We start from the raw sequence: 22,500 nt of genomic DNA, 5'->3' as shown, positions 1-22,500 counted from the left end.
TGGTTGCTGTCATGGTGCACGTATTGGAGTGTTGTGTTGGGTTTCGTGAATGGTTGGTAGCTGTTATTCCTCAGGTTGAAAGTGACGTCGAGGAAGTTGACGGTTTGCTTGTTGGCTTCAATTGTGATCCGTAGACCGTTCTCTTTGAAGATTTGGCATATACGCTTCTTGGTATTCTCGCTGCTCCTTGGCGAGGCGCGACACACTGCCAGTCCGTCATCACGGTAAATACCAAGGTTCAGGTTGAGGCTAGCGAGCTGGGAGAGGAGGAAACTCCCAACAAGTTCGCACGTTTCTGCTCCGTCGAAACTCCCCATAGTGACGTCGAATGTTGAATTGTTCTTTTTTTGCCATGGTGTACCGTTGCGGAAGAGTATGGAGTTCTTTGCGTGGATGATGATGTTTCTTTCGTTGCCTGTGATTGAGTCGTAGTCCGAGGCAAAGTCTAGTGCTTTGGTCAGTAGGTCTTGCGTGATGGAAGGGTAAAATTCTTCGACATCGAAGGAGATGAAGTTGTGCTGTTGTTTGTCTTGGATGTTGCTGAACCATTTGATTACTGCTGCTGTATTTCTCCATTGGTTGAGTGGTGTTTTGTCTGTAATTTTTGTGTTGATTCTGTCCAGGATTGTTTTGCTGATTTTTCCTATTTCGGATTTAGTTGGGTTTATTAGTCGGCATGATGGGTTATTTGCGAAGTTGGGTTTGTGGTCCTTCAATGTGATGAAGGCTTCCTTGTTGGCTGTAGCGTCCACCCTGTCCTCGATGTCCAGTTCAGCCGCGATCCGTTTGTTTTCCAGGTGGATGTTCTGTAAAGTGTTGGGTTGTGCTTTTTTGTATGATTTGGTGATGCTTCTGTCCAGTAAAGTGTTATGTTCTTGTATGTTCATTCTGTAGAAATTTGTGGTTTTGTCGGCAGCTATGATGAGGTTGCTTACTTTCTTGATGCGCTCCGTGTCATTTTTCAGCTTGGTGAGGAGTGGGTTGCGAACTGGCTTGAATTTGACTGATTGTATCATTTTGAGCATGTTGTTCTCAAAATCCTTTAGTTCCTCAACTGTGGGTGGGTTCTTGGTGGATTTAAATCCGTAAGTTTTCTTTTGTGTACCTTTTGTTTCAGGGTGAAGGAAAAAGTGTGCTTTCCACCGCATCCTTCTCAGGAAGTGTTCCGTCTTCTCTATGAGCCTTAGCTTGTAGTCATTCTGCGCGGGTATGGGAATGTTCTTCGTGGAGTAGTCGATGTTGAATTTTTCCATTTCTGATCGTCGTACAGTGCTCAACAAAAGTGAATTTGGAGCGGAATATATGTCTTAATTAGATTATCCAAAAAATAGTGCTCGATACCGTGGTAGAGCGTAATATGTATGTGTGGGGAAAAAATCACAAGACTATTTCATCTCTACAGGCCTGTTTCATGAGGGGTTTCCTCAATCCTCAGGAGATTTTAATGGAAGCATTCACATACCATGGTTTATATAGGGCACAGAGCGGGTGGGTACAGGCAGGCGTGGGGGCGTGGTGATTGGCTCATGTGTTGCCTAGGAGGTGTTTCCTTCACCCTCACCTACGAACCCACGCCAGGAAACCAACCAAAAAGGAGCAGAAAACGAAACAACATTATCTGGTACAACCCCCCATACAGCAAAAACGTCTCAACTAATATTGGCCACAAATTCCTCACCCTGATCGACAAACACTTCCCCAAAGGCAACACCCTAAGTAAAGTATTCAACAAGAACAACATTAAATTGAGCTACAGCTGCATGAACAACATGCGACAAATCATTTCAAACCACAATAAAGCAATTGAAAAGGAGCCGCCCACCACCAGGCAGAACGACTCCAAAACCGACAAAAGCTGCAACTGCCGCAAGAAACCTGATTGCCCTCTCAACGGGGGGTGCTTACAATCATCAGTTGTTTACCAAGCAAAGGTAATACGCAAGGACATTAACACATCCGACACATACGTAGGATTAACTGAGGGAGAATTCAAAACCAGATGGAACAATCACAAGGCTTCTTTCAGATGCAAAAGCCTGCGGAACACTACAGAACTCAGCAAACACATTTGGAATCTCAAAGACAATAATGTTGAATACTCAATAACATGGCAAATTCTTGCATCCAGCACACCTTACAACAGTGGTAACAAAAGATGCAACCTATGCTTAAAAGAGAAACTGTTTATCATATACCGTCCAGAGTTGTCATCCCTCAACAAACGCAGCGAAATTGTATCAGCATGCCGTCACAGAAGGAAACACCTCCTAGGCAACACATGAGCCAATCACCACGCCCCCACGCCTGCCTGTACCCACCCGCTCTGTGCCCTATATAAACCATGGTATGTGAATGCTTCCATTAAAATCTCCTGAGGATTGAGGAAACCCCTCATGAAACAGGCCTGTAGAGATGAAATAGTCTTGTGATTTTTTTCCCACACATACATATTACGCTCTACCACGGTATCGAGCACTATTTTTTGGATAATCTAATTAAGACATATATATATATATGTATGTATGTATGTATGTATGTATGTATGTATGTATGTATGTATGTATGTATGTATGTGTGTGTATGTATGTATATATACATATATATATATATATATATATATATATATATATATATATATATATATATATATATATATATATATATATATATATATATATATATATATACTGACGGTGGCATGGAGGAAGAACTTCCTTGCTGATGAATGGCTGGTGGCTGAGGGGTGCTTTATCCCTAAGAAAGAAAACTCTTCAGGGATTAAGCAATTCCGTCCCACCTCCCTCCTCCATGTGGAAGCTAAGTTCTTCCTGGAGATTCTGGCGAAGAGGTTGACCACCTTCATGTTGGACAACGGTTACATGGATACTTAAGTTCAAAAAGCTGGCATTGTCACTGGCTGCACAATTTCAGTGATTCTATTTTCTGCAGCAATTAACATTCTTGTCAAGTCGGCAGAGAAGTTACGTCGAGGTGCAGTCCTTGCAAGCGGAATCCAGATGCTGCCCTTTAGAGCGTTCATGGATGACCTTACCATCACAGCAAGATCATTGTCAGAAAGAAGATGGATTTTGGAGGACCTGATTGAGCTCACCAATTGGGCAAGGATGGAGTTTAAACCGGCAATGTCCAGAAGCCTAGTTCTGAAGAAAGGGCTTGTTCAGGACCGGTTTCGCTTCAAGATCAGGGAGAACATCATCCCAACTGTCCAAGAGAAACCTGTGAAGTGCTTGGGGAAGTGGTACAGGGCAGACCTCAATGACCGACAGTGTGTGAAGGGAATACTTAGCCAAGCAGAAGCCTGGATGACGTCCCTAGAAAAGAGCAGCCTCCCGGGCAAGTATAAGGCCTGGGGTTACCAACATGGGGTTCTCCCCCGTCTGCTCTGGCCACTCCTGGTTTCTGAGGTACCTGTATCCACAGTTGAGAGTCTGGAGAGGAAGCTGAACACCTACTTGAGGAGATGGCTGGGTGTCCCAAGACGCTTCTGTTCCATTGGACTGTACAGCACAGGTAGCAAGCTACAGCTGCCAATAACATCAGTGGTGGAGGAGTACAAGGCTACAAAAACACACCAGGCCATGATGCTACGAGACAGCAAAGACGAGAGTACGCCAGGCAGGCATTGTCGTCAGGTCAGGCAGAAAGTGGTCAGCTGGCAAAGCATTGAGGGAGGCGGAGGATCGACTGCATCACGCTGACATTGTGGGATCAGTAACCCAGGAAAGACTTGGTCTGGGTTGTTCATCCAGAACAAGTTGGAACAAAGCTGACCCAAAGGAGCGGCGAGGCTTGGTGCAGAGGGAGGTCCGAAAGGCTGAGGAGGAAAGCCGGCATGTCAAGGCAGTAGCCATGAACAAACAAGGCAGCTGGATTAGATGGGAGAGTGTGAAAGAGAGATCTCTAACCTAGCAGGACATCTGGAGCATTGAAGGCCACCAGATCAAGTTCCTGCTGTGTTCTACATATGATGTCCTGCCCACCCCACCAAACCTCCATACTTGGGGAATGGTAGAGAGCCCAAGCTGCACACTCTGCGGAAAGATAGCTAACCTGGAGCATGTCCTCTCCTCTTGTCACTCAAGCTTAGCAGATGGCAAGTTCCGGTGGTGTCATGACCAGATCCTTGCTCAGCTGGCAGAGGGTGTTGAGCAGGCCAGGAAAAGGACAAGGCAGCTCTCTAATGGGCCTCGCTTCATCCACTTCCTCAGGGCAGGTGAAAGCGCAGCAGCAGGAGGGAGGAACAAAGGGGTCCTGGCCACGGCAAGCAACTGGGAGATGTGGGCCGACCTGAAGAAGCAGCTCAAATTCCCAGCGGAGATAGCCCACACTACCCTGAGACCTGATATTTTTCTGTGGCCTAAAGGAACCAAACAGGTGGTGCTTATCGAGCTGACAGTACCCTGGGAAGAGAGGATGGAGGAGGCATACGAACGCAAGCTCAAGAAATACCAAACCCTCATCCTCGAGAGCCAGCAAAATGGATGGAAGGCCTGGAACTTACCGGTGGAGGTGGGCTGTAGAGGCTTTGCGGGGCGGTCGCTCCGGAGAGCCCTTGGACTGCTAGGGATCGAGGGGCTGGCTAGGAAGCGGCTGGTAGCCAACACCACTAAAAGGGCAATGGAAGCATCACGCTGGATTTGGATACAAAGAGAGGTGCGGTGGCAGAGCCGACCTACTGAAGGACTAAGGACATAGAGTTGGGTGGCATTCACCGGGGGCAGAGCCAGGACGCTAGATCTGCCGTCGAGCCCCTCCGAAGCGTCATGGGCTTAATTCGACAAAACGTCAATGACGGGGGGTGCCCGTTTGAGAACCTTCTGACACCAACCAACTCATTTCCAGTTGAAGTATGCGGTCAAGCTTAGTCTTGGTTTAGGGAGGAGGACGTCCGTGATATGCAGAGTCCCGCCGTTGCCTTGATGGAAGGAGAGATGAAGAGAGCGAGGCCACAGGCTCACAGATGGTGCAGGGGCGAGTACCTGTAAAGGTGAGCCAGTTGCGATACCCTTATCGTATTTTGCATACATATATAAATATATATATACCTATATATATATATATATATATATATATATATATATATATATATATATATATATATATATATATATATATACACATGTATAATCAGGTGTTTTCCTTCAAATGTTCTTAAACCAAGGCTATCCAAATTGAAACATTTAAAGCGGCAAGTTGCATATCATTTATTGTTGTGACTAATTCACCACGGCTTACTTTTATACAAACTGTGTTGTTCATAGCGACAAGCGCAATACCTTGCATTAGCGCTACTATGCCGATGTGTTTTCCTGCTAAAATTCCCTCGGCCAAATCAATCTGAATTTTGTCATCCATAGCAACAAGCAGCATACCATGCATTATCGTGGCTGGTTCAAGGTATAACGACTAAAGCTACCCATATTTTGTAATTCATAGTGACAAGCAGAATACTGTGCACTGTCATGACCATCCAAACATGTTTTATTGCAAACAGGGAGGAAGAGCTTCATAATGATGACATCAAATACTAATAATTGCCCATAGAACTGTGTAATAAATGTATTTTCTGTATGATTCCAATTATTTTTTTACATTTCCTTAAATAAAAATCGCTGAATTTGCACATTTCCGGTCGTGAGGCTGCGCAAGCCAAGCCTACCATCTAACTAAAACTGAGTTGGATGGCACGTGTTACCAGTATAATGTTTGCAGAAACATGTAATCGAGCTGGGCGATATGGCAAAAAAAAAAGACAACTTTTAACTTATTTATATCATTGGATCTTGATTGATACCACTCCTTTTTTTTTTTTTTTAAATCAAAGTCGAATTGTCCTGTGCCGGTTTATACAGAGAACCGTTGCATCCCAACTGTTTATTACTGCAGTATCTTGTAACAAATATTTCCGCCATGTTTGATTGAGGTAATATATGCCAACAGCTGACAACTGTCATTGTGTTCATATCTATGATTGTGTTTACTAGAGGTGCATCAGTACAGGTAACCCACGCTACGGTTCCTACCTAGTTTTAGGGCCGCAGTTTTGCTTCTTTTACAGTACGTTTTGGGGGAGAACAACTTTTTTCCTCTCAAAGTTTTTTTATTATTTTGCTTGTCATGACAAACTTCATTCTGCAGTCAAAGTATCAGTGGTGTAGTGAATACTATAAGACTTTTATTTCAAGTTAACATTGACTAAACAACACTTTCAAATGGTAAATTATTTTTTGTATTCTTTGATTACTTGTGTACATCAGTGCTTCTCACCAGTGCTTTGACAAACGGTGAGCGGTGACCCAGATTTTGCCGTTTAAAAACCCCCTCAAATACTGTATATTATATTTAATGAAAATACATTTAAGTGCAGTTTGACTTTGAAGTACCGTAAAATAATCTGTACCCACACAAAAAACATGTTTCATTTCAGGAACAAAATGTTTTTATCCACAAACTCAAAAATTATTTGAACAAAAAGTGTCTGCAGAGTTTTTCAGTACATGTTATATCAGAGGAGTTGAATCAGAGCAAACACAAGCAAAAAGTCTGATTATTAAATATTTAGATCAGGGGTGCGCACACTTTTTTTGTGCAGGCGAGCTATTTTTTAATTGACCAAGTCGAGGGGATCTACCTCATTCATATGTATAATTTATATTGAATTATTTATGAAAGAGAGGATTTTGTTAACAAGTTAAAGGTGTGTAATGATAATACAAGCATGTTTAACACATATAGATTCCTTTCTTTCATGAAGACAATTACATAAGTTGGTGTATTACCTGATTCTGATGACTTGCATTGATTGGAATCAGACAGTAGTGCTGATAACGTCCGCATTTTCAAATGGAGGAGAAAAAAAGTCCTCCTTTCTGTCCAATACCACATGAAAGTGGTTGGTTTTTGGCATCTTATTTGTCCAGCTTTCATACTCGTTTTTATACACTTTACAAGAAATACATTGGCGGCAAACTCCGTAGCTTGCTAGCTTGTGTGCGCTCTTGCTTCCTGAGACTCTTAGTTTGTTAGTGCAGGCAGGCTAAAGCAGCGCTTTTATTGTGAAGACCGGAACTGTGCACTTGGTCTTTAGGGTTTTAACAGCAGGTACGGCACCAGAGTCTGTTGAAATAAAAGGTGTTTCACGCCTTCCTGTCTGTCATTTTTTCTTAAAAATGATCTCGCTGCAACCAGTGTCATATCACAAGACCTTCGGGTTTCATGATTGTCAATCAAGTGACGAAAGTGACATCTTGGTGAAGATTTATGATCCCTAATTATTAGGTCTATTTTTTTAATGCCTGGCTGGCAATCGACTGACACACCCTCCACGATCGACCAGTAGGTCGCGATCGACATAATGGGCACCCCTGTTTTAGATAAAAAAAGTATCTTTTTTTTTCTGATTAAATTAGGTGTATTCATTCTCTTAGTCTGGGACCAATGCAGCAGTTTACTCACAAAAATGCCTGCGAGTCCGCTTTGAGGGCAGGATTACGGCATGCACCACAATGGGAGCTGCAGCAGTCAGTGAGACTAAAGTCTGTCACTGAAATTGCTGCTCCTTCTCAATGTTGTGTTTCCGTTTCTTTGCTAGACATATTCCTTTATTTTATTCTTCTGGACTGCACTTCCAGCTGTGTGAGGGGGAAAAAGAAGATTGGACGCTGATTGGACATTTTTTACATTGTGACAAGCCTGACTTTCGCGACGGTGGACAGATTGTCGCACACGCACACAGATACAAACACATTCACACCAACACGACACGTACACAAACACACACACACATTCACAGACACAGACACACACTGCCATGGTCAATAAAGGCAGATTGTTCCGTACAGGATTATAACGAGCATTGTTGCATTCTTTCTGTTTACTACGTATGTGTCAAAGTCAAGGCCCGCGGGCCATATCCGGCCCGTGAATGAATTATCTATGGCCCCCGGGGTGATATTTGATTAGTATTAGATACGGCCCACAGGCTACAGCTACCTGCTGCTGTTTTGCACGTACCAATACTCCATCAGTGTTGGCGCTAGGAATTTTCAAAATGGGGTCCCAGGGACCCCATCAAGTCATAAAAATGGGGTTCCACAGTACATTTTTGGAATCCCACTTTTTTGTAACCGTTTTGAAAACAATGTTATATCTCACATTTTATATTGTGTTTTGAAAAAAGGTTGACATAAACGTTGGGCTGGAGCCGATCCCAGCTGTACTCGGGCGGAAGGCAGGCTACACGCTGGACTAGTTGCCACCACAACTATTTACACCAGGCCGGGGCAATTATTTTGTCTCGGGGGGGCCAAATTTAGAGAAAAAAAATGTGTCGGGGGGCCGGTATATCTATTTTTAGAGACACTAATACAAAACCTCACAATAATGTCTGGATGCTAAAAACGTTATGACAGACCGCCTTAAAAACAGAATGGAATTTAATTTTTTTTTTACTGAATGAGACACCCAGAATGTACATGACAATAAAAAATACGGGATTTACAATATTAACTATGAACGATAAAACACTGAATATTGACAACATGCGAACGTCACACACCCTCTCGATCGACATATTTTACAATTAAGCGAAACGCAACAAAAATGCGACAAACACAGCGAAATATGAACGCGAAGGGTAACCCCCCCCCCCCTACAATCTGATATATCTGATATATCACTAAGTTTTAGAACTTTGTTGTAAAAATCTCCTTCCGCGTCTGTCCCTGACACCCGCATTTCAGGCTAGCCGCTCTGGAAACACTCTGTGGAAACACTCCCCACCCACACTGCTTGGTGCCTCGTCTGAGCTGCTGTGACTTAGATTGATATAATAACTAGTATATCATGCAAAAACCATTGAAATACTTTGTATAGTTCAAGACTTACGGTCATTTGACAACATCACTGCACATCATAATGACAGCTACAGTTTCCATCTTAAAGATCTAAAAAAATGATTTGGGAATGTCCGGCGGGCCAGATTGAAAAGCTTAACGGGCCGCATTCGGCCCCCGGGCCTTAATTTGCTCAGGTCTGATTTACACTCAAATTCCCAGGTGCATGTCTTTGGAGGTGGGAGGAAGCCAGAGTACCTGGAGAGAAACCGGCAGTCACGGGTAGAACATGCAAACTCCACACAGAAAGACCCTGAGCCTGGGAATCGTACCAGGAGTTTCTTGCTGTGATGCACAAGCGCTAACCACTGCGCCCTATTAGGCCCTCAGTCATATCTATTTCGAGTTTGTCGTTCATGGTAACAAGCAGCAAGTCGTGACTTTGCCTAGATGTTTGACAACAAATGTTCCTTAACCAAAACCATCTAGATTCTGCCACTCACGGCGACGTTCAGACTTCCCAGAGAGGCAGTATTTGTTTACCTCTACCTCTGTACGGCAGTGGTGGTGTTCTTCACTCACCTTAGAAGCGGCATCAAAGCACACGAAGCCCATGCTGAAGTCAACAGTCAGTCCCATAAGGTGGCTCTCCATGATACAGGTGTACGTTTTACACTGCATGGAGGAGAAAGAAATAGTGAACTTTGCGCTAAACAAACTGACACAGAAATCTCTTTCTCTCCCGCTAGCTAATGTCATTAGTCTTCAGCCGGAGCCTGCCGCTAAAATGATCATCCTTTATGGACATTGCCCACCTGTATCCTCTCCACTTCCAGGAAAGTGGCCATCTGGAAGGCCTTTTCCCAAACCAGCAGCTCCGACTCGAGCTCCACGCCAAAGAACATGTCCTCGCCGCTCTCTGTCTGCACGCTGAAGCAGTGCTGCCTCTTGTCCACCAGGTCGTTGTCCTGAGGAGACAACAGACGCATTGTGTGTGGGTCCAAGGACAGTGACACCGAACACAAGATCCCCAGAATGACTTTAGAAATGCTGTACCACTGCTACTATCAACTACACTCGCTTGCTGCAGTTGTCATCGTCTAATTATAAAAATAAAAAATTTAAAAAAGACTGAAAATAAATGTTATGCGTTTATTTATACCTTAGGGGACAAAGGCAGACCTTTTTATCCATAGTAAAGTAATTGTTTTGCTCTATTGTTGGCCATAATTGTTGTGTTACTACATTATACAATTTTCTTAAAGATTTTTTTCATGTTAAATTTAATTATTGCACAGGAGTACGATTTATTGGAAGAAATTCGACACCTGAGATAGGCTCCAGCACCCCCGAAAGGGACAAGCAGTAGAAAATGGAAGAATGAATGGATGTCACAGTTTTCAGTTAGTATAAATTTGTGTTATGATCTTTATTAGGGCCAGAGCCTTCTTCTATACGTTTGGACTTTGGACGCCTTTTAGGGGCTCTTAACATGCACGAAAAGTCCCCATATTTTGCAGGTGCATCAGGTATGGCAAAAATGTTTAGATTTTGTGGGTCCTGTGTGTGTGTGTGTCAACATATAAAATATTACACATATCGTCAATTCAGAAAATGTATTTGATCATTTTATAGTTGTTACAGGACTTAAGGGGCGGTTTAAAATGAATTCAGTTGATGCGTTTTGGTCTCCTTTAGTAGTTTTAAATGACGTTTGTTTACTTCACATAGATGAGGTGGCGACTTGTCCAGGGTGTACCACGCCTACCGCCCGAATGCAGCTGAGATAGGCTCCAGCACCCCCCGCGACACCGATAGGGACAAGCGGTAGAAATGGATGGATGGATAATATCCATGGATAATATCCGTATTATCCATGGATAATATCCATGGTGTCACAGTCAGGGCGCATTCGAATGCGCACTCATCTGTGTGCTCTGCTGATTGTACCTCCAAGAGCGCACCAGTGCGTGCCACTCCGGCAGAGGCTGCGCCGGTGCACAGGTGCAATCAATCACCGGCAATCAGCACACCTGAAGCTGATCATCAGGCCTGCCTTAATAAGCCTGCACAACCTGCTATCCCGCAACAGAACGTAGTCATCTGTTCCCGTACATCGGCCTTCGTTCCACGTTTCGAGCTGTGTGTCTCGTTTTCCCGCGTTCCCTCCGTTTCCTTGGCTGCCTCTTGGATCTCAACATCCCCCTTGGACACGGACCTTCTATTGGTATTCGTATTGCTCCATTTTTAGTGTAATAATGCTCATTGTCATTTCTGTATTATTTTGTATTTTTTCGCTAACTGCTTATTTTCTATTACTTTTACCATCATATTTGTACATGTAGTATTTGCTGATGTTGCTCTATTGTTGTTGTTGTTGTTGTGTTTGCTGTTGTTGTTTTTGTCTCTCTGTCTAATCCCCCTCTTGTCCCCACAATTCCCCCCTCTGTCTTCCTTTTTCTCTCTTTCTATCCCCTCCTGTTACGGCCCGGCTGCAGCAAATGATAATATAAATACATTTAATAAAATCAAATACAAATAAGGCAACAAGAGAAGTATCCTACACTTCTCTTTTGTAAAGTAAATCTGAACAGCCGATATGGGCATCTACGTCTACTATATGATTTGCCTGAGAAGCTGGAGAGGACAAAAAAAATAAAAAAAATAAAACAATAACAAAAAAGGACACGGACCTTCGACGCCTCTCTATAGCCCCCGACTTCCTGCCTACTCACGAATCTACGAGTCCGCTCTGCCACTGTTGGACTTCTGCCTTTCTCGCTCAACACTCACCATAACACTCAGCAATTAATTCCCACACATAGTCACACACCATACACTCTTGTATTTTGTCACACTCCATTCCCTTGTTTATTTAATATTATATTTTGTTATTTACATAAATATATAGTTCATATATATTGATAAATAGAGCTTAATACTACGCCCCTGTTGTCTGTGCCATCTCCTCCTCCTGTACACATAACACATGGATAATATCCATCCATCGATTTTCTACCGCTTGTCCCTTAATATCCATATTTTCCATGGATAATATGGATATTATCCAACCATCCATTTACTACCGCTTGTCCCTTTCGGGGTCGAGGAGGGTGCTGGAGCCTATCTCAGCTGCATTCGGGTGGAAGGCGGGGTACACCATGGACAAGTCGGCACCTCATCGCAGGGCCAACACAGATAGACAGACAACATTCATACTCCATATATTATTGAAATATTTGTTATGTACATACACCACCGTTCAAAAGTTTGGGGTCACCCAAACAATTTTGTGGAATAGCCTTCATTTCTAAGAACAAGAATAGACTGTCGAGTTTCAGATGAAAGTTCTATTTTTCTGGCCATTTTGAGTGTTTAATTGACCCCACAAATGTGATGCTCCAAAAACTCAATCTGCTCAAAGGAAGGTCAGTTTTGTAGCTTCTGTAACGAGCTAAACTGTTTTCTGATGTGTGAACATGATTGCACAAGGGTTTTCTAATCATCAATTAGCCTTCTGAGCCAATGAGCAAACACATTGTACCATTAGAACACTGGAGTGATAGTTGCTGGAAATGGGCCTCTATACACCTATGTAGATATTGCACCAAAAACCAGACATTTGCAACTAGAATAGTCATTTACCACATTAGCAATGTATAGAGTGTATTTCTTTAAAGTTAAGACTAATTTAAAGTTATCTTTATTGAAAAGTACAGTGCTTTTCTTTAAAAAATAAGGACATTTCAATGTGACCCCAAACTTTTCAACGGTAGTGTATATATATATATATATATATATATATATATATATATATATATATATATATATATATATATATATATATATATATATATATATATATATATATATATATATATATATATATATATATATATATATATATATATATATATTATAATTATATTGCTTTTTTTTTCTTGAGCGGTCTAAGTGCATGAGCCTCTCCCCCATAGGGACTTACCTTTAAAATCTTGCACATGATTTCATAGACAGTAAAGCTTTTCTCTGCTCGGGTCCAGTCCCATGTTGTCACCTGAAAGTGGAAGACCTTTCAGTAAATTAATGGTTGTTGATGGTTGCTGTTTTTAAAAGGTTGCTTCTTCACACTGAGTGGCCCTCGCTGTCTTCGATAATAAACAAGCTGCCACAATGCATAGCCTCCACTCACATTAGCATATTTCATTTAGATCAAGTGGAGCCAGAAATAACACTTATGTACCTTTGCACATCTCCATTATGACGAAAGCTTATGCCGATTGTCATCATCTCTTAATATCAATATCAGTATAAAAACATTTGATGATCATCATCAATCACAGGGTAGATCACCAATAGTTGCGAGCTAGATAAATACGTACAAGAGTAGAAATAAACAACACGGGTTTGAATGGAAGCTTACCGGAGGAGCACAGAACTTAAAAAGAGAGGAACCCCTTAAAGCCAGAAACTTTGGCGAGTACATTCGGTCCTGGACTGAGTCCTGCTCCTTCTCGTCGGCCCAGCCCATGTAGATGATCTGTGCAATGGAGCAAAATGTTGGATTCAATAACAGGAAACAATTTATTACTAGGATTGTAATGATTAGCAATAAAATATTACTTATTTTAATCAATACTAATGTGTTGTTTGGATGCTAGTGTATGAACTCATAAAAGTGTAATTCTAATGCAAGTACATACGCCAAAACATAATCAATTTGTATCATATCATACATATCAAATTGTAATGCCAATACTAGCACGTGTTTCAGCTTAGATCAATTAGTCAAGCATATTGCTAACGCGTACAAGTTTGCCGCAAGTTATAAATGTGTGATGCTAATGCTAACAAATTTATGAATTATGTAACGGCAGTGTGCTAATGCTAATGCTAGCGTGTGTACTGGTTCGGATCATGTAATGCTGGAGCGTCAAAACGTTTTTTGTCGGTCCACGGCACACATTCTAAATATACAAATAAACAAAAGAAAGAAAATAAAATGGTAAACATTGAAAAAAGAGGAAAAGGCGTAGCGTAAAGACAGAAACAAATACTAAAACTAATAATAGGCTTTGTCAATGTTGCGTCTGACCAGTCTTCCTCTCGGGGAATTAAAGTCACTGGTCAATCCCAAATTCTTTCAGATGACATATATGCTGAGTAAGAAGGACCATCAAGACAGAATAGGAATATTATCAAGCTATTAATAAAGCTTTAGGAGACCAGTCCTACAGTCTGTTAATAGCGGCATCGAGAAGCGGTCTGAAAATCAAACGGGAAGAGACAACTTATTGAATACGAAAACAGCCCCCACCCTGCCCAGAAAGGAATACAGCCTCATTGTTCTAATACTGATACGATAAAAAGGGAGTATTCTATACTCCCACATTCCAACCCTTCAATGTAAAGCACAGAGTTTACTTGCAGACATAAGATACAAGCAAAAAGCGTACACATGGGAGAATATTAGCTGCTTTAAACATGACTATGAATAAAGAAAGATCTTTTAAAAATATATGCATTCTCCACATCAACCATAAAACAAAGCTGACAGGCTTTTTTGAAAAATAGTTTTAGCATGGCAGTAAAAAAACAAAAGGTTTTTTTAGAAAGCGGCCCTTGGTGGAAAATGTTGGGACACTTCTGATGTAATTGAAGCATGCTATGCTAATGCTAGCAAGTATACCAGCCCATAGATATATACATCTTAGCAGGGCCCACTTTCCCATCTAATGCAATGCGTTTTATATTGAAAATAAATCCTAACTTGGTTCGTTCTCAATCGAGTTTCATGCAGTTTGCTTTATTATCAACATAAAAACTGTATCTTTGTTTCAACAGTACGGCGTACTTTGCAACTGTATGCAGAACAATATGCCAGTTAATAAAATACGCTGACACTTTGCCCCTACTAGCTTACTGTAGGCTCGTCGTAGGCACGCAGCTCAAAAGGGACGTGACGTATCTAGTTATGAAGCTGAAATGTTATTCAAGATGTGTTAACGTTAGCTCAGGTTAACTTGAGTGAGTGTAAAGCTAACATTGATGCTGCAGTCTTGGATTGTGCTAAAAATAAGAGTAGCTTAGCAAAGTTTGCCTGTTAACATGAACCCGCTTCGCACGCCAGGTAGCAGTAACCAAAATAGGAGTGAAAAGTTATTAATATTATTAATTTTGTATTGAAGAAACGCTGTAATTGTGTGAATGCTCCAAAGCATTTTACACATATGGTTTTCTACACCAAAATTAATCTACCGTATTTCCTTGAATAGCCGCAGGGGCGCTAATTAATTTAAAACCTCTTCTCACTCCTGCGGTTACCAAAACCATGCGGAATGAGCAAGCATGCTCTAATTATTTTAAAACCTCTTCTCACTCCGGCGCATACCTTATCATGAAAAGCACATTTAATAAAAAAAAACGTTATTATGATCTTACCTTTACTTGTAAATGGGTCCATGTGCAGCTGCTTCTGATCAAAGGCAGTCTTTCTCATCTTTCTTCAATTTTAAAAGTCTCTGGAGATATTCCTTTAATTATTACCTCCTGCTTCGATTGAAAGTCCAGTTTAGAAAACGGTTTTATTTTAGATATATAATCCTCCATGGTAAAAGTGCAAGCAAACAATTGCTGCATGCTTGCTGCTTGTTGTCTTCTTCTGCAGTACCTGTCTCCTGCAGTACTGGTAGTCGCAAGAAGGATCACTAGCGCCCTCTACCACCAGGAGGCGGGAGTCATTTAATGACTCATATTTGACCCGGCGGAAGTGCCAAGCATGCGCTAATTATTTTGCGAAACGAATTTGACCCGGCTGTAATTCTAGGCAGGCGAATACTATATTCCCGGCGCCAATTCAAGGAAATACGGTATTTATTATTCAACTTCTTCTTCTTCTCCAGATTTTGGCGCGTTCTACCTTCCACATTTTTCACACGATTCAAACTGTTCCAACTTCAAACTGTTCGGCCTATTTGGGAATTGCGGGCTTTCCCTCGACAAATTCCAATTATTACCAGATTTCCAGGAATGCCAGGTTTTCCGGGACATTTTTCCCATTCAAAATGAATTGGCCATTTTTCAAACTTTCACCATTTCCACATTTTTCAACCGATTCAAACCATTCCACCTTCAACACGTTCCACCATTCTGGAAATGTAAACTACCCTTTTTCCAAATTGAAAAAAAATTCCAGGATTTTCCAGAATTCCTGGTTTTCCAAAGCCCTACTTCCCCCCTTTTTTCTGGCGACTACTCCTTCCACATTTTTCAACACATTTGAACCGTTCCATTGTCAAAACATTCCTCTTAATCAGGACATTAAAAAAAATAGTTTTTGGAACTGGACAAATTCCCGGTTTTCCCGAAATTCCAGGAATTCCGTAAAACTCTTCTCAATTCAACATGTTACTACTTCAACATTTCTCGACCGATTTCAAAAATTCCAACACCAACCATTTCAACTCATTCAGAACATGTAAGCTTTTTTTTGACCATTTTTAAAAAAATTCCCGCTTTTCACGAAATTCCCAAAGTTTTTGGAAATTCCCATTCAAATCAATGGGACATTCTTCAAAGTTCCACAACTCCCACAATTTTCATCTGATTCAAACTGTTCCAACTTCAAAATATACAGCCTATTCATAATTGTGTGCTCTACTTCACCAATTCAATTTTTTTCTCTCCAGGATTTCAGTTCATCTTCAGCATTGGAGCATTCAATTCCTTCAGGAATTGCCTCATCTAGTTGTCATACTGTATGTTGTTGTAGCTGTGTTCATTTTAAAACCAAGACTTTCACTAGTGAGTTGAACAGTTGACTCAAAGTTCAAATGCTAATAGAGCGACAGTGCTAATAGGGGCCGTGACAGTCGTCAGGAGATGAAGGGAGCCTGCTTTGGGGGCGCATCGGCGGGGTGTTGAAAGGGAAGAAGTGACAAGTACAAATGTTGTAAAAAGACATCAAGTGTGACCGTCACTCCTCATTAAAAACAGCCGAGAAAAAACTGACATGTTTGACGACTGACAAAAACGAGCGGCTGAAAGATTTGGGACGATCTCTCCATTGAACTGTCATGTGGATTCATGTAAGTAAAATCTGAATGAATTAACACGCACGCACACACACACACACACACACACACACACACACACACACACACACACACACACACACACACACACACACACACACACACACACACACACACACACACACACACACACACACACACACGACTGAAGGCGATGAAGTTGTTTTCTCATTATTTCTCTCAGGATTATGATGCAAACATATAGCGGAGGTTTCAACACTTGGTAAGATGAAGCATGTCCTTTCTCTGACTTGATGGTCTGCTTTCACTCTTACTTATTAAAATAAAATATTTTATTTAAAAAAAACATAATTTTTGGTCACACACACACGCACTAACCTGCTGGTTGACTGGAAAATTGCGGTTGATCTTCTTCACCTGTCGACAACAACATAAAGAAGTCAGTCAATGTGGCTCAAACTAAACTTGTGTGATGATAACCATAGAATGAGAAATGGAGATGCTAACATAGTTGGCATGTCGTCAAAAGCTAAATGGCTAACTTGGACATGACTGGAGAAGCTTGATTTATTTTTGTACTTAACGATATAGCGATTTATGTAAACAAACTGGTTAGTTAAAAATGTTAAAATGTGACTTAAAACTTTGCCTGGGCTGTTTTTTTAGGTCAGCGTCCAAAATCCGGCCCTCGGGTAAAAAAAAACTAAATCATAAATTTGTATTTTATTTTAGTTATTATCTTTTTAATCTGTCCTTTCTAGCCCACCCATCAATTCATTTTCTACCGCTTGTTACTCTCGGGGTCTCCTAGCCGCTCTGGCAAATCATATTTTCTAAAAATGCATTTTCCCATCGATAGACTATAACGTGACGGCGTCACGCTCGTGCCGCAGTGTCAGTCAATTAGTGCACGAGGGGAACAAATGGCGAAATCGTTGGGGAAACGTAAAATAGACTCAGAGTGTGGAATGTTTAAACATCAATGGACTTTTTTTTGTTCAGTGTAAGGAAAAGGCAATTTGTCTGATCTGCAATGAGACAGATTATACATATATATATATATATATATATATATATATATATATATATATATATATATATATATATATATATATATATATATATATATATATATATATATATATATATATATATATATATATATATATATATATATATATATATTTAGCCCGGCCCCCGGCCAAATTTTTTTAACCCAACTTTTTGACCCCCTGGTCAAAAAGTTTGGAGACCCCTGGACTAATCCATCAGTTCATATTGTAGCAAGGACCAGCAAGGACAGATCACATTCAACTGTATGTAGTGTAATGAAATTAAATGATATATATACTGTATAATAAATATATACTGTAGTCTATATAGAATACACACATATTATTCATATCACATAATAATACCAAATGTATTAAATACAATTATACATGGAAATAATACATACTGTGAATACATACTATATGGGATATCAGGGGTGCTTAAAAAATCGATTCACAAACGAATCACATGTCTTATTTATTAGATTTTTAAATTGATCGAGTGAAATCATGTTTTAATACATTTTTAGAAATACGTTTTTTAGGCTGTCCGCACTTATAGCAGCCAAGAGGCACTTTTGTTACCTTTAACCTGTCGTGAAAAGGTTCTATTATCATTTTTATATCAAACAATGTTTCAAGAATCTGTTCAAATCGAGAATGGTGTTGATTTTAAAATCTATTCTGAATTGAATCGCCACCCTAAGAATCACTTTCCTATTGCATATATTAAATATACATTATAAAAATGTTAATTGAAATAAAAAACAACCAAAATAAAATTAAAAAATACAGAATTTGTATATCAAATGTTTCACTTACTTTGAACCAGATGGAAAAACTGTAGTGTCCATCATGTATTAATAGCCTGCCCTCATTTGAAGGCGCCAACTCGAATTTGTGGTGTGTTGAAAGCGCAGCAGTGGACGTAAGCGCTGTGGTTACACGGCATCCGGAAAGTATTCACAGCGCTTCCCATTTTCCACGTTTGGTTATTTTACAGCCTTATTCTTAGATGGAATAAATTCATGTTTGTCCTCAAAATTCTACAGACAATACCCCATAATGACAATTTGAGAATATTTTTTTTAAATTGCAAATGTATTAAAAATAAAGACTAAAAAAAGCACATGTACATAAGTATTAACAGCCTTTGCTCAATACTTTGCACGTTTGACAGCAATTACATCTTTAAAGGCCTACTGAAATGATTTTTATTTATTTAAACGGGAATAGCAGATCCATTCTATGTGTCATACTTGATCATTTCGCGATATTGCCATATTTTTGCTGAAAGGATTTAGTAGAGAAAATCGACGATAAAGTTCGCAACTTTTGCTCGCTGATTAAAAAAAGCCTTGCCTGTACCGGAAGTAGCGTGACGTCACAGGAGCTAGGATTCCTCACAATTCCCCATTGTTTACAATGGAGCGAGAGAGATTCGGACCGAGAAAGTGATGATTACCCCATTAATTTGAGCGAGGATGAAAGATTCGTAGATGAGGAACGTTACAGTGAACGACTTGAGAGGCAGTGATGGACGTATCTTTTTTCGCTCTGACCGTAACTTAGGTACAAGCTGGCTCATTGGATTCCACACTCTCCTTTTTATATTGTGGATCACGGATTTGTATTTTAAACCACCTCGGATACTATATCCTCTTGAAAATGAGAGTCGAGAACGCGAAATGGACATTCAGTGCCTTTTATCTCCACGACAATACATCGGCGAAATGCTTTAGCTACGAGCTAACGTGATAGCATCGTGCTTTAACTGCATATAGAAACAAAAAAAATAAACCCCTGACTGGAAGGATAGATAGAAAATCAACAATACTATTAAACCGTGGACATGTAAATACACGGTTAATGCTTTCCAGGCTGGCGAAGGTTAACAATGCTGTGCTAACGACGCCATTGAAGCTAACTTACCAACCAGACCTCACAGAACTATGTACTCTCTCCTTTTTCTATTGTGAATCACGGATTTGTATTTTAAACCACCTCGGATACTATATCCTCTTGAAAATGAGAGTCGAGCACGCGAAATGGACATTTAAAGTGACTTATCTCCAAGACAATACATCGGTGACACACTTAGCTACTGAGCTAGCGCGTAGCATCGTTCTCAAATGAAGATAGAAACAAAATAAATAAACCTCTGACTGGAAGGATAGATAGAAAATCAACAATACTATTAAACCGTGGACATGTAAATACACGGTTAATGATTTCCAGGCTGGCGAAGGTTAACAATGCTGTGCTAACGACGCCATTGAAGCTAACTTAGCAACCAGACCTCACAGAACTATGTACTCTCTCCTTTTTCTATTGTGAATCACGGATTTGTATTTTAAACCACCTCGGATACTATATCCTCTTGAAAATGAGAGTCGAGCACGCAAAATGGACATTTAAAGTGACTTATCTCCAAGACAATACATCGGTGACACACTTAGCTACTGAGCTAGCGCGTAGCATCGTTCTCAAATGAAGATAGAAACCCATCAACAGCCGTGCTCACCTGCATTCCAGCGATCAACGGCACGACGAAGGACTTCATCCGTGGGTTTGGCGGCAAGCATCGGCTAGGCGTAGTAAGTAGTCCTTGTTGTGTTGCTGTAAGTATTGTAATGCCCCGCAGTGGAGAAGGAGTCAGACAGACGAGGAAGCGCTGCTCAACCGCTTTATTAAAAAGCGGTAACTGGTTGTAGTTCAAAAAGTAACGCACACACATACACGAGCTGCTGTTAGCCAAAACTCACGCTCACACACACAAGTTCTCCGCCAACTCACTCGCGCATGCGCGTTCCCCAAACCCTTAAAGACAGTACACTAATGCAAATATCACAGATATTACAGTATTGTACTTAGCCGCTAAGACACCGATCGATCCCACCTACAACGTTCTTCTTTACAGTCTCCATTGTTCATTAAACAAATTGCAAAAGATTCACCAACACAGATGTCCAGAATAATGTGGAATTTTGTCGAAGAAAACAAGAGGCTTTTCTATCGGGTCCGATGGGGTCCAACCACTTCCGTTGCTTTTGTGACGTCACGCGCATAAATCATATCCAAAGGAGTTTTTCAACCGGAAGTGTGGCGGGAATTTTAAAATTGCACTTTATAAGTTAACCCGGCCGTATTGGCATGTGTTGCAATGTTAAGATTTCATCATTGATATATAAACTATCAGACTACGTGGTTGGTAGTAGTGGGTTTCAGTAGGCCTTTAAGTCTTTTGAATATGATGCCACAAGCTTGGCACAAATATCTTCGGGCAGTTTCGCCCATTCCTCTTTGCAGCACTTCTCAAGCTCCATCAGAATGGATGGGAAGTCTTGGTTTCCATCCAGGATGTCTCTGTACTTTGTTGCATTCATCTTTCCCTCGATCCTGACTAGTCTCCCAGCTCCTGCTGTTGAAATCCATCCCCACATCATGATGCTGCCACCACCATGCTTCACTGTAGGGATGGTATTGGCCCGGTGATGAGCGGTGCCTGGTTTCCTCCAAACATGACGCCTGAAATTCACGCCAGAGAGTTCACTCTTTGTCTCATCAGACCAGAGAATTTTGTGTCTCATGGTCTGAGAGTCTTTCAGGTGCATTTTGGCAAACATTTTACTAAGAAATGTCTTATATCTGGCCACTCTACCATACAGGCCTGATTCCTTCTGGAAGGTTCTCCTCTCTCCGCAGAGGAATGCTGTCGCTCTGACAGAGTAACCATCAGGTTCTTGGTCACCTCCCTGCCCAAAGATAGGTGTGCCAACCTTGTGGCATTGTATTTTTATTTATTTATTAAATTTGCAAAATAAAAAAACATTGTCATTATGGGGTATTGTCTGTGAAATTTTGAGAACAAAAATGAATTTATTGCATTTTAGTATAAGGCTGTAACATACTACAATAAGGAACGAGTGAAGCGCTGTGAGTACTTTCCAGATGTACTGTACGTGCGTTCAACCTCTGTTATTATCACAGCGTACGTCACCTCCCATACTTTAACATTTGTACAAATTGCCGTCATTTCAGACCCAGACACACCCCCGCACCGCTGCAGCTCTCATTGCTGACATCTTAATTCCTGCCTCTAGCCTATTACTTGCTTCTACATTGGGATTATATACTAAGAACATGCAGCTACAGCTCATGAGCGTGAAAAACATATATTTTTTAATTGGTCCTAAAAATATACAACCCATCATGACGCAACTTTTCTGTGTTGTGTCCGTTTGAAATGTGAAAAAAGCCTGTTTGACATTGTCTCCTGTTTGAGCCTAAAAGGTGTTCAAAATCAATAGGATTCCTAATGAGAATGTAAATGAAACTTGTTTGAACTGCCAGAACAGTCACTGTATTTACAGTATGTTCGCATTTGACCTTTGACATTAGCCATCTCAATTATCCAGTGTCAGATATCTGTCAAAACTAATAGGTATCTCGCTTAGCTCTATCTACATTTTTGAGGTCCAGTGAATCGGCAGTGAATTGACCTTTCACCTCAGCTCCCTCAGACAACATTTAAAATCA

The 22,500-nt window shown here is 40.8% G+C and overlaps 1 protein-coding gene across 2 annotated transcripts in view; it reads right to left on the bottom strand.

Annotated features, from left to right (window-relative positions):
• sntg1 (syntrophin, gamma 1) overlaps positions 1–22,500 on the bottom strand; it is a 118,160-nt gene that overhangs the window by 7,852 nt on the left and 87,808 nt on the right. For both annotated transcript variants that reach the window (XM_062022529.1, XM_062022530.1), the window contains exons 13-17: positions 17,288–17,326; positions 13,279–13,395; positions 12,841–12,912; positions 9,671–9,823; positions 9,438–9,530 (exon numbers count right to left, since the gene is read on the bottom strand). In XM_062022529.1, the coding sequence (XP_061878513.1) occupies positions 9,438–9,530; positions 9,671–9,823; positions 12,841–12,912; positions 13,279–13,395; positions 17,288–17,326 (474 nt within the window). The remainder of the gene's footprint in view (positions 1–9,437; positions 9,531–9,670; positions 9,824–12,840; positions 12,913–13,278; positions 13,396–17,287; positions 17,327–22,500) is intronic.

This window comes from Entelurus aequoreus, linkage group LG16 (assembly GCF_033978785.1).
Source record: "Entelurus aequoreus isolate RoL-2023_Sb linkage group LG16, RoL_Eaeq_v1.1, whole genome shotgun sequence".
NCBI classification, from domain to species: domain Eukaryota; kingdom Metazoa; phylum Chordata; class Actinopteri; order Syngnathiformes; family Syngnathidae; genus Entelurus; species Entelurus aequoreus.
The sequence above is the reverse complement of the archived record's forward strand: the minus strand, read 5'-3'. Positions and strand labels throughout refer to the sequence as shown.